We start from the raw sequence: 12569 nt of genomic DNA, 5'->3' as shown, positions 1-12569 counted from the left end.
CTCCATCTGCACAGCTATCACTCAAATCAGGAGCATGGATATCTTATCACATTTTCTCCAAGTCCCTTTATAGGGAAGATGATTTACATGCAAAACAGCTACGCAAACAGAAAGCACTGAGGCTTATCACTTCACCTCACAGGATCATTCACAATGTCTGAGTCCCATGCATAAACCCTGGGGTTAGATCATGACTAGCAAAGCAAAGGAAAAACAGAGCTGCAATTCTCTTCTATGCTTCTCTCCTTCGAGGAAGATGAACAGACAGAAAACAGCACTCTAGAACCTTATCCTGGGGTGGACTCTGTGCAGGATGTGTGGGCCACACCCTGTAGAAAGTTTAGCCCCACTGGTAAACCTAAAGTTTAGGTGGTTATGGACTAAGCTAGGTGTGACCAAGGAGCCTGCCATCAATTACAGGTAAAGGGATCCGCCATAGACTGGACTGGGCAAGGCAGCAGCACCCAAATGTGCATCCTGAATAGGTTGTGGGGTGGGCCGGGCTGCAACATTCACCAGCTCATACAAGGCCAAATGGGAGGCCAGAGTACACCGGGCACTGACCTAAAAACCAATGGCATGTATGTAAACTGGGTTTGGGAGTGGATCAAGTGGAGGTACTTGGGAAGCTCCCCTGGCGAGTCATAGCTCTCGCTGGTGAACACGTCGTCCAGATCTGGGGGCTGGACAAGCAGGGCATAGTAGCTCCAAAATGTGTAACTTGGTAATGGAACGTAATGTACTGGGCAGGACTGAGCAAACTTTTGTCTACAAGCAAAACTAGAAACCAGCATGGAGCACAGGTCATACCAAGCTAGGCTCTTGCACCTACTGGTCCTCAGAGCAACCACGGGCAGGTGCATGATTTACAGCTAGGAACAAGCCCAATCGGGGAGGTAACAGGACACCCTAACTAGGTTGAGGTTCCCACCAAGGGGCATATGTGCTAGAATTGGAGCTGCGTTCTATCTAGGAAACAGTTGTAGTCACCCAAGGCACTAGTGTGGGCTGGGATTGGATGCACCAGGCCAGTTCAGACCCCAACATCATCTGGTGTCATGGAGAACCAGAGGGTAGGTGTGGGACTGACTAGGCTGGGTCTCAACCCCCTACTGAGCCATGCGTGAGCTGTATGTGGGTATGGACGAGCCATGGCCGGGCTGAAACATCCAACAACAAGAACCAGAATGGGGTGAAAGCCAGCCAGGAAAAGCCATTGTTCCTGCTAGGACAGGAGGTGAACTGAGTAGGATTGGCTCTAGGACCCCCTGGCATGCGCAAAATCTGGCATTGGGAGGGGTTCTGATGGAGGAGCCTGGGCAACTCCTCTAGCAGGACACAGTCCCTGCAGGTAAGCACAAGAAGCATGATAGGAAACAGCCCAGAATAGGCCATGGAAAGGTTCCCACTGGCACACATTCGGCATGGGTCAGGAGCAGACCAGGCTGAATCAGTTCATGTCACCCACTGGCAAATCTGATCACCAGATCAGAGTGTGGGATGAGCATGGTTTGGTCGCGACAAAACCAGTACACATTATGGAATGCCAGGGCATGGTTGCCTGTACTGGATATGAATGCAGCACCCAACCAGCACATGTGAGATCCAGGAAGGGAGGGGCAGAACTGGCGGGGGGATTAAGGGGCTGGTTCCCTTGCCAGACAGCTACTCCCACTGGAGAGCTTGGGTTGGGATAGAGACAGACCAGACTATGCAAGGCTACAACACCTGTGCGCTACATGTGGACTAGATCAGGGAAAAGCCAGGCTGGGCTGTTTATTCCTGTGGGAGCAAGCATAAATTAGAGTGGGTGAGGGATGTTTGGGCATAGCCGCAGAAGCTGGCACTGGGGACTAATTCTGTCAAGTCAAATCACAGAACCACTTAAAGAGTGCATAAACCGGGACAGAGAGACCTGGGAGGGAAAAAGTGGGTTCCCCCTTCTTGGGTCACTATTCCCGCACAGGAGGGCATGAAAACTAGGACGGGGGCTGGGATGGCTAGATAGAGAGGCACTCAACAACACCCGTGAGGGCTGGATGGTTGAGTTGGTTAGATAGAACTAAGCTTTAATACCCAGTGACAAGTACCAGAGCCAAATGGGATGGGGGACAGACTGGTCTACTGCTACACATACTGGCAAACCAGGGTAGGGGGCGGGCCTGGTGGGGGTTATTGTGGGTCGCCCCGACTAGGCTGCAGCTCCCACTGGTTTGTGTGAGGGCCGAGTATGTGCTGGGCAGAACCAGACTGGACTGCAACACCCATTGGTTCCAGTGCAACTCGGCACTGAAAACAGAACCAACCCAGCAATTGCAACCACCAGCTGATCGGGGTGATGGACTGTGCCGGGCCCTGTGCTAGAACATACAAGAAACTAGTCTGGGAATACCTCAAGATTTCTTTGGAGATCTCCCCAATCAAACTGCTGGACTCAGAACTCTAATCAAGAAAAGACAGAAGACAGAGCAGATCAATCATTCATCTCAGCTATATGTTGGCAGCGAAATATGGGGCAAACGGAGACTTTATGATGGACCATATCAATCAGTGGACGACCTCATCGAGCGAAACTGGCAGCGATTCATAACTGGAGAACTATTAACACCACTCGAGCACATATCTCAGAGCATGCCCCACATCCGGGACTCGGGGTGGGCGGGAAACCGGGTGGGGCTTCCCCTCAATATCCCCCTTTACCTCAGATACATGATGGAAACAATATGGACATAATAGTATTACCCACTTCCCTATCCCCCTGAACCTTTTTTTTTTCTTTTTCTTTCTTTAACTGTAATTAACTATGTAAAGATTGTCAACAACACCACAATAAAATAGATAAAAAAAAAAAAAAACAGAGTCAGGAAGCTACCAGAGGAGAAGCTATATGGAAGAGTTAAGGAAAACTAAAAAATAACAGCAGCTCTTACTTCTCACAATTAATTTACGGACATCATTCAGATCATAACATTTTCCATTCACAAAATCCCCTCCTTCACAGTCCCCTGGCAGTTTTGCCTCTATTGTGTTGTGTGCTGGTCCTGGAGCGCAAATGCAAAAAGCAGATCAACAACACTCACTTGACAGGTAACTCTAGGGCAATCACTAGTCTTCTGCTATTTGTGAGAATTCCCCAGAGTGAGCTGGGGAGACAATCCCTTCTTCCTAACCAGCAGCCTGGAAGGTCAGGCTGTTCAACTAAACGCCTGCAGCAAGGGTAAATTAGACAAGTCAGAACAAGAAACGGCAGAGGGACAGGCAAGGGACAGACTGAACTTGAAAGCTGAAACACCCATCGTAAGACTGGAGGTGAGGAATGGTGGGGAGGGGAGGGAGCTTGGGGAAGGGAAAGGGAGACCCTATTAAACGGTGTCATAAAATGAAGAAAAATAAAAACCCAAACCAAAAATAACCTTAGCTTTGAAGCATGAGGTAGTTATTTTATATACAAACCTTTTCATTCCTGTTACCCCTGCTTCTTTGATTCTACAAATGCAATGCAATACATATTATTATACAATCACATTATTAATTATCAATTTCCTACTTCCAGTTAACAGAAAACAGATGTCTTCTTTTTTATTATTATTAATTACATTGCATTATGTAACACAGTTTCATAGGCTCTGGGATTCCCCCAACCCCTCCCTGTACCCGCCCCGCATGGCGGATTCCTCCACCTTGTTGCAGTATTACAGTTTAAATTCAGTCAAGATTCTTTCTTTGCAAGCATATACCAAGCAGAGTCCAGCTTCTTATTGTCCAGATAAATTCAACAGTTTCTTGGGGAGACCATCTGTGGTCTGAAGGCAGAGCTGGCAGAATATCATCTCGATCAATTAAAAGCCCCAACACAACATCAACAACAATTTACAACATTATGGAATTAATTGACATGGTATTGAGTAACCATGAGTAATACCTTTAAAAAAATGCAAGTTCTTAACCATATCCTGTGACTACTTCATTGACAATTTTAGTTTATATACAGAACTGGCTGCTGCTATACACCTTAAAATGGCTATAGGGTACTATTCAGCTGTCTCGTGTCTATTTCCATTTTAGTAGTTAGCAGTTTATAGTGTTGAAGCATAATTTTGTTGAACTTGGCAGATATTAGGATAGTTTAAACTGGACTATAACTCTAACAAGGCATATGTCAACAGTCGAGGTGCAGAACAGTTTTAGGAGGGGTGTGCAGAGAAATCCTCAATACCCAAGTGAGGAGTAGCTAATCTTTGTGTCCTACCTAGTAAGGTATATGCGAATCCACACTGACTGTTTCCTGTCTGTTCTAAGCTTTCCTTGTTGTTGTCTGTCTATCTATTCTAATTTTTTTGTTTGTTTTTTTTTTGGGGGGGTGCCTCTGGAGTGACCCTGATGGTCATTGCAAGAGAGGGTGGGGATCCAAAGTTGGAACTAAGTAAGGACCAGAGAAAGCTCCTCTCCCTAGTCCCAAAGGAAGTTTATTGTTCTTCTGTTTCTGCTGACCGCTCAGGGCTCCTGGCTGTTGTTCTGATGACCTTGGATCCTGCGAAGAAGGATTTGGGCTTCTTGCATCCCATGTGGTAGATCCAAATGGGGGCAGGTGACCTCAGAGTTCTCGGCTGCCGAAGGCACTCCAATTCCCCGTGGTCTCCTTGTCTGTTGGGATGTAGTCTTTGGTGCCCATACTGATAGTCCTTGGTGAGGATCTGAGAATCTTCAGGGTTGGGATATAGGCCTCCTCCTCTCCACCTGCTCCACTTTGGGGACCCCGCTGCTCTGTGCATATGACTTCCTGTTAAGAGGTTGTCAGGATTGTTCTTGATTCCCCCTGTATGCCTTTGTAGTTTTACTATTGTCTAATGCTGATTCGAGTCTGTTATCTATAAGCTACCTGTTATGTTCCTGATAGGTTATACTTCACGTCTTCCTCACATATTCTAAGGAGATGGAAGATTTCTCTGCTCTCCTGCTCCATTTCCAAGTAGCTTAGGGTCTTAAAACTATGTTAGGTTTTACAATTCTTTGGTGTAGATCATAAGATTGTTCGTTCATTGGTTACATCACAATATCTTATTTCATGAGATTAAGGCTGTTCAACGGTTTCTTGGGGAGACCATTATCTGGACAATAAGAAGCTGGACTCTGCTTGGTATATGCTTGCAAAGAAAGAATCTTGACTGAATTTGAACTGTAATACTGCAACAAGGTGGAGGAATCCGCCATGCGGGGCGGGTACAGGGAGGGGTTGGGGGAATCCCAGAGCCTATGAAACTGTGTTACATAATGCAATGTAATTAATAATAAAAAAATGAGAGATGCAGGCTGTTTGGGATTGGAATAATATTACATTTTACAGGTACTGGAAAACAGATGTCTTCTTTTGAGCCCAGGTCAAAGGACACCAATGGCAAAAATTTTCTCTGCGTTAGGACCTATGCAAGACACATACGTTGAGGAATCCCTGATTCTTACAAATTCACTGGAATTTCTCACTAGAAAGAGGAGAAAGAATGCTGTGAGGGTTTGTCACTACGATTCTCTGAAGAGCAGACCTAGCAGTGTAGTCTGACTGTTACAAGAATGAATTCACACCTTAACTAGCATCTCAGATCCACATCTATTTGATGTGATTCTCACGCTTCTACAAATTAGGCCACATACTTTAACATTAAAATGTAGCTTTTACGAAAGATTAACAAACTACTTACTGAGAATTTCAAGTTACATATTTAAATATTGCCACAAGACAATATGAAAATACTTCAAAGGGCCCGACACAATAGCGTAATGGTTAAGGTCCTCGCCTTGCATGCGCCAGGATCCCATATGGGTGCCGGTTCTAATCCTGGCGGCCCTATTTCCCATCCAGCTCCCTGCTTGTAGCCTGGGAAAGCAGTTGAGGATGACCCAAAACCTTGGGACCCTGCACTCGTGTGGGAGACCCAGAAGAGGATCTGAGCTCCTGGCTTCGGATTGGCTCAGCTTTGGCTGTTGCGGTCGCTTGGGGAGTAAATCATTGGATGGAAGATCTTCCTCTCTGTCTCTCCTCCTCTTTGTATATCCGCCTTTCCAATAAAAATAAATAAATCTTTTTAAAAAAATACCTCAAAAATCATGGAGAAATGAAATGAAAAATAAGTTTATTTTGGTACAAATTTTTTTAAAATTTATGTGTTGTTTTTTTCATAATACAAAATTCCACAAACTTTTTGATGACTCCTTGTATACATGTTTTTCAAATGTTTTGCTTCAAACTAAACTTGTATTCAATTTCATTTTCCGTGACTATTTTGAAGTGCTCTCATATTATAATGGAAAATGGTTACACTCACATCTGTATTGGCCCAAACCACTTCTTTTTTTTTTATTTTTTAATTTTATTATTTTTTCCCATTAATTACAATGTATTACGCAACACAATTTCATAGGTACTGGGATTCTCCCCCTTTCACCCCAAACCCTCCCCCCCCCAGTGGATTCCTCCATCCTGATGCATAGCCACAGCTCAAGTTCCGCTGGGATTCCCTCACTGCAAGCATATACCATACATAGAGTCCAGCATCCCATTGTCCAAATTCAACGACCTCTTAGGGAGGCCCTCTCAGGTCCAAAGGCAGAGCCAGCAGAGTGTCATCCTGATCAACTAGAAGCTCCAACATATCATCAGCAACAATCCAGGTATGATGAGGCTGGTGCAGAGTCCACTGATTGATTTAGACCATCATAGCGTCTCCCCTTGTCCAGTATTTCACTGCCAACATATAACTGAGGTGGTGGATTGATCTATTCCATCTTCCGTCTTTTCTTGGTTAATGTTCTGATTCCTCCACTATGATTAAGGGAGTTCCCAAAGAAACTTTGAGGTGTTCCCAGACCAGGTTCCTACATGTACTAGTAAGCACAGTGCCCGCCACAATCCATCACCCCATCAGCTGGTGGTTGCAACTGCTGGGTTGGTTCTATTCTCAGCCCTGACCTCCACTGGAACCAATGAGTACTGCAGCCCATCCTGGTTCTGGCCATCACACACTCATCCTTCAGTTAGACCAGTGGGAGGTGTGCTGGTTGGCTGCTGCATTCCTAACCAGCACAGGCAGCCTTGCCTTGGCATTTTGTATTGTATACTTTTTTTTTTATTATTATCGCAACTGAACCTGGCCAGACCCCCACACAGCTCCAGCGCACAGACTTGCCAGTGGATAACACAAGCTAACTCAGCCAGGTTCGCCCCCACCCTGAGCCAATATATGCAAGTGGGTTACTTTCCAACGCCTCTTCTGGGTTGTTAACCTCCTTGCTTCCTGCGTTTATTTGTAGCGTCAGTGTCCTGTCAGAGGAACTGTTCAGGTTCCTCCGTCAGACCCCTTCCTGGTGTCAGGCTTCACGCATACCAGCAGTTCCTTGGGCCAGCTCCGCTCTTCAACTCATTTTGGTTCCTGCTGTTGGAAGTTTCAGCCCAGCCACGGCTCGTTCATACCCACATATAGCTCTTATATGGCTCAGTTGGGGTTGAAACCTAGCCGAGTCCGACCCACGTCTACCCTGGTCCTCCAGAGCACCAAACTGTGCTGCGGTCTAACCTGGCATGGTGCGTCAAGTCCCAATCCATATTTATGCCAAGGGACTATAACTGTGACACGACCAGAACTCAGCCCCCTTCCAGTTCCTGCGTTCCTTAGTGGTGGACTCCACCCAGCCAAGGCTTCCCCCAAGCTCCCCAACCAGGCCTGTTCCCAGCCAGTATTAAGTATGCCAGTGGTTGCTGTGCATCAGCTCAGCGCGCCCCATAGACTGTCATACCTCTTGCATTGTCTCCACCGGCCCTCCTAAACCATCCAGTGGGGTCAGAATTTCCACGGGGATTGGCCCACACAGCCCGACACATTCTAACCCAGGGTATGGTTCTCCAATGCCAGTCAATGTCATGGTCTTGCCTACTGTGACCCCTCTGTTAATACATCATCCTATTAGGCAATGGGGACATCCTGCTGGACAAGCCCGTAATTTTGCCTTTAAATGAACTGGTGATTGGCAATCTGCACTATAAAGTGAGTACAGGATTGTCAGAGGAAGATTTACTGCCATTGAGAATCTATAGGATTGATACACATCCCCAGAGCACTGTGGGTTCAGCCTGGAGCCATTCATGCAGTATATCAAAGAACCCAAATTCCAGAACTCCCTGGCCAGGCGGCCAGCAGGCACATCCTGGCGCCAAAAGGTGCACTTGCTGCCCGGGGGTCGCTCAGCCCATGTACCTGGGTGTGCTGTGCTGGAGATGGGGAGAACCCAAGCCCCCGAGCAGCATGGCTGCCCAGGGGTTGAGGCACTCGGATCTCAGCCCCACCCCCCCGGCTCCTCCTCCAACTGCCGCTGTGTGGCTCGCTGGGGACATCCAAATCCGCTTCTCAGGACCCTAGGACCCACCCTCTCGGCCCAAAAGAGGGTAGTCAACCAAGAATCCCAGCAAATCTGGAAGACGCCCGGGAGTCGCTCAGCCCATGTACCTGGGTGTGCTGTGCTGGAGATGGGGAGAACCCGAGCCCCAGAGCAGCATGGCTGCCCGGGGGTTGAGGTGCTCAGATCTCCGGCCCAAACCACTTCTTTTGAAAATGAAGAATATTCATACAATGAATCCCCAAACACTGGACGTAGAAGAGCCACTAAACTAGTTCTGTAATAACTGTAAGCAAAATTAGTACAGAATTGACTCACATGAGACAAGGGATAGATGTTTTCTACTATATCTAAACAAAGACAGTTTCCCTTGTTTATTGCTTTTAAACACTGAGTTTTTCAGTGCTCTCAATTCCATGATATTATAACATTAATTGTAAGGCATTTTCTGGATCTGATAGATTCTACAAAATGCCAAACAGAAGTTAGGGCTGGCGGACCAGTGGTAATCTTATGGGAAGAAATCCAGTAAGTGCAGGTTCATAGATGCCAATCCACTTTCATGGAAGAGAGGAAGGAAAATTCAAGGTCCTGATGCTGGATTCCCCTCCTGATACATGCTGTGAGCAAACCAAAAGCCTCCCCCCAGGACCATGTCTCCTTTTTGTGCTCTGCATTCTAGAAAAGTATCCTAAACCACAGAAAAAAAAGGGCAGGCGCTTCCTGATACCATCAGGTGTATCTACATAAAGCAACACTTGGTCCTGTGGCATAAATGTATCCACAACAAAATTTCAAAAAGAATGAGCAATCTATCTGTTCTTAATGATTCTGAAAGGACAAAAATAACATGCATTTTCCACTCTTCGCTTACCTGCCTACTGTCCCTCTGGGACGATGCTGAAGAGGAGGCACTTCTATGGGTTGGTGTGGATGTTTTATGAGCAGGTGATACGCCCTTCTCGTCTGAACTCATCGTCGCAACTGGATTCTAGTAACGTGCACTCAAGACCATCCCAGTCTTCTCTCGGGTCTGCACACCGAAGGGTGATGACTGTTCTGCCTCATTCCATTTCAGAAAATCACACTGGACTAGGAAGGAGCACGCAAACACTGAGGGTAGCCACACCACCTAAGAAAAGGCAAGCACAAAAACCCGAGGTTAGTGAAAGACAAGCAAAAATTTAAAACCAGGTAGATGTCCATTTATTATGAAGATACATGTTTCAGTGAATAGATGGGTCTGGAAGTCAGTGATGAGATCTGACAGATGAGCAGTGAATTGGATACCTGGGTGCCCAACATGGCATGATGAAGGAATTAATGGTGGTCAATCTGATTAGAGCAGAGAGAGAGTGACATAATGGCCAAAGAAAAGCTAAGACCAGTCCCCATGGAGCCTCGTTGGCTGTGATGATCTGAATGCGTTCCTCAAAATTCAAGTGTTAAAAATTTAATAGCCAGCACAATATTGGGAAGAGGTGTATAATGGGGTCTTGAGGGCATCACCTACAAGAACAGATTATTGCTACCATAAATAGAGTCAGGGGACGGGTTCTAGTTCTTCTGCCACAAGAAGACAAGACATTCTTCCCCTCCAGTGGTTATCATATTTAAGGTGTCATCTTGGAAGCATAGACACTTGGCCCTAATTTGGAAGCAACTGGAACTTGGCCTTCCCAAATGTATAAAAAATTTATATTCTTGGAGGTGGCACTGAGACATAACAGGTTAAGGTGTCATCTGAAATGCCAGCATCCCATATAAACACTAGTTTGAGTTCTGTTTGCTTCACTTTTTAAGAAATATTTATTTATTTTTATTAGAAAGGCAGATTTCCAGAGAGAAGAGACAGAAAGACCTCGCATCCACAGGGTCTCTTCCCTAAATGGCTGTAACAACTGGAACTGAGACAATCCAAAGTGAGGAGCTAGAAGCTGTTTCCAGGTTTCCCACACAGGTAGAGGGTCTCAAGGATTTGGGTCATCCTCTGCTACTTTCCCAGTCTACAAGCAGGGAGCTGGATAGAAGTGGGGCATTTGGGAACTGAACCGCTGCCATATATGGCATGCCAGCACTTGCAGGTAGAGGTTCAGCCAGTTGAGCCATTGTGTTGGTCCCTAAGAGTGGATTTTTATAAGCTGAAAACACTGGGTATGCTAGTAAACATAACTTGTTACCCTTTCTTAAGATTCCAAGCTTCAGTACTGACATTATGGCACAGCAAGGTAAGCTGCAGCCTATGAAGCAGCATCTCATATCAAACTGACTGAGTCCCAGTTGCTACGCTTCCAATGGAGGCCCTTGCTGAAGTGCCTGGGTAGGCAACGGAAGATGGGCTCAACTATTAACTACTCCATGTGAGAGATCCAAATGGTATCCTGGGCTCATGGCTTCCGCTGACCCAACACTGGATTTTACAGCAATTGGCAAAATGAAACAATAGATGAAAGATGTCTTGTCTCTCTTTGCCATTCTTTGCATCTACCTCTCCCATCATTCTACCTTTCAAATAAACAAAAAAATTTAAGTGAAGATCTCAGCTTTTACTATCACCTCAGCAGAAGTTAAAACCTGCTTACCCTCAATACACGATAAGACTATCTCTTAAAATTAAGTCTTTGGAAAAAATAAAATGTAAGAGCATTAGAGCACTTCTGTTGGCTACAAAAGAAGTTTCATTTAGTACTGGCAAAAGGTAGCAACAAGACAATACTTGATAGACGATCACTGCATCTTTTTGCTTTGTGAAGGGAGCTTAATAAGTGTGAATGAAGTTTCTGAAGCCAAGTTCTGGGGCCAAAAAAGAGAAAGGAAGAACGTGGCTCCGATTCTTGACTGGAAGGATTTCGCATTAGGTACAAGATATTTACATGGGGCCAATACATGGTAGTTCTGTGATCTGTTCAAATGCCCCCAGGGGATGACACTGCAATAATCTAACTCATTAAACCGTTATCCACGTGGAAGTAAATTCAAGCCACACTTCCTTTATTGGACACTTTATTTTTAACTGCAGCCAACTGCAATTTCATCAACACCAATTCTAACGCCTTCATTTTTTGTTAATTAAAAATTACATTTTCAGGATAACTAGTTTGTGATGAAAAGCAACATTTTATTTGAATTCCAATTTTCAATATATTGAAAAAAATATCAAGAGGAAGAAAAGTGATGAGAATTCATTTCATGATTTGATTTTCGGGTTAATATTGTTTCTATTAATTTTTAAGAAATGTTAAACAAAACGCTCCAAGTACTAATATATTAAAGGTAAAAATGAGATTGACCTTCAAAAATCACACCAAATAATTACAAACAAGTATTTGATCCATTTCACTGGCTCTGTTTCAAAATGTATTACACTAACATAACACCAACATAATCACTACGCTTAGCAAGAAAAAGTATTGTGGCTGAAAATAACAGCAATATAAGATTGAACATGTAATTTTCCTGCTGCTTTCTTCCTACCAGTGGGAACAAAATAAGTATTGTTACACACTCTAAGGTGTGCTCAGTGATATAATTTCAGATTTATGATCCAAGAATCTAATGAAAGCAAGTGGTAGTGGGAAGACTTCACACTTTGATGTTCATAATTGTCATAAATTCTACATATTCAGAAACACATTTAAAACTTAGGACTACAAAGCCTGAACTATGCTGTGATTCTATCATAAACGAGTCAAAAAACGTGGGGGTCAAAAAGCTTGGGTAGTTGTAAGATTTTCATGCTCCTAGCCTAGCTCCAGCTGTTGCAAGTATCTGAGGAGTGAACCAGGAAATGGAAGATCGCTCTTTCAAATAAGCAAAAAAAAATTCAGATATTAGAAATTATCTTTTTTTTGTTTTGAGCTGTTCAATTTTTCCATGACCTTTTCGAAGAATCCAATCAAATCACATACTATAAAAACTATTAGGAAAGATTAATGTACATTTGATAATATTTGAATTGATTTCTAGTTTTAACATTTTCAGATAACCTTCTTTATCAGTGTTGGTTCTAGAATATTAGAATATTAGAAGACCAATCATATTATTTGCAGTAGGATTTTCCCCACCAACTGTATCACACTATGAGTTTTCACTGTAAACCGAAATTCTGACACCCCAAATCTTGATTACTACAGTTAAAACCAACACACACAACGCATGCAACCATCTTCTATTGAGACATCCAG

The 12569-nt window shown here is 44.5% G+C and overlaps 1 protein-coding gene across 5 annotated transcripts in view; it reads right to left on the bottom strand.

Annotated features, from left to right (window-relative positions):
- The window catches only part of OSBPL6 (oxysterol binding protein like 6), a 131718-nt gene that overhangs the window by 90588 nt on the left and 28561 nt on the right, over positions 1-12569 (bottom strand). For all 5 annotated transcript variants that reach the window (XM_004577016.4, XM_004577017.4, XM_004577018.4 and 2 more), the window contains exon 2: positions 9260-9517. In XM_004577016.4, coding sequence (XP_004577073.2) covers positions 9260-9361 — 102 coding nt within the window. In that variant the 5' untranslated portion in view covers positions 9362-9517. The remainder of the gene's footprint in view (positions 1-9259; positions 9518-12569) is intronic.

Source organism: Ochotona princeps, chromosome 5, assembly GCF_030435755.1.
Source record: "Ochotona princeps isolate mOchPri1 chromosome 5, mOchPri1.hap1, whole genome shotgun sequence".
In the NCBI taxonomy this organism is placed as follows: domain Eukaryota; kingdom Metazoa; phylum Chordata; class Mammalia; order Lagomorpha; family Ochotonidae; genus Ochotona; species Ochotona princeps.
This window is presented reverse-complemented; position numbering and strand designations above follow the sequence as displayed.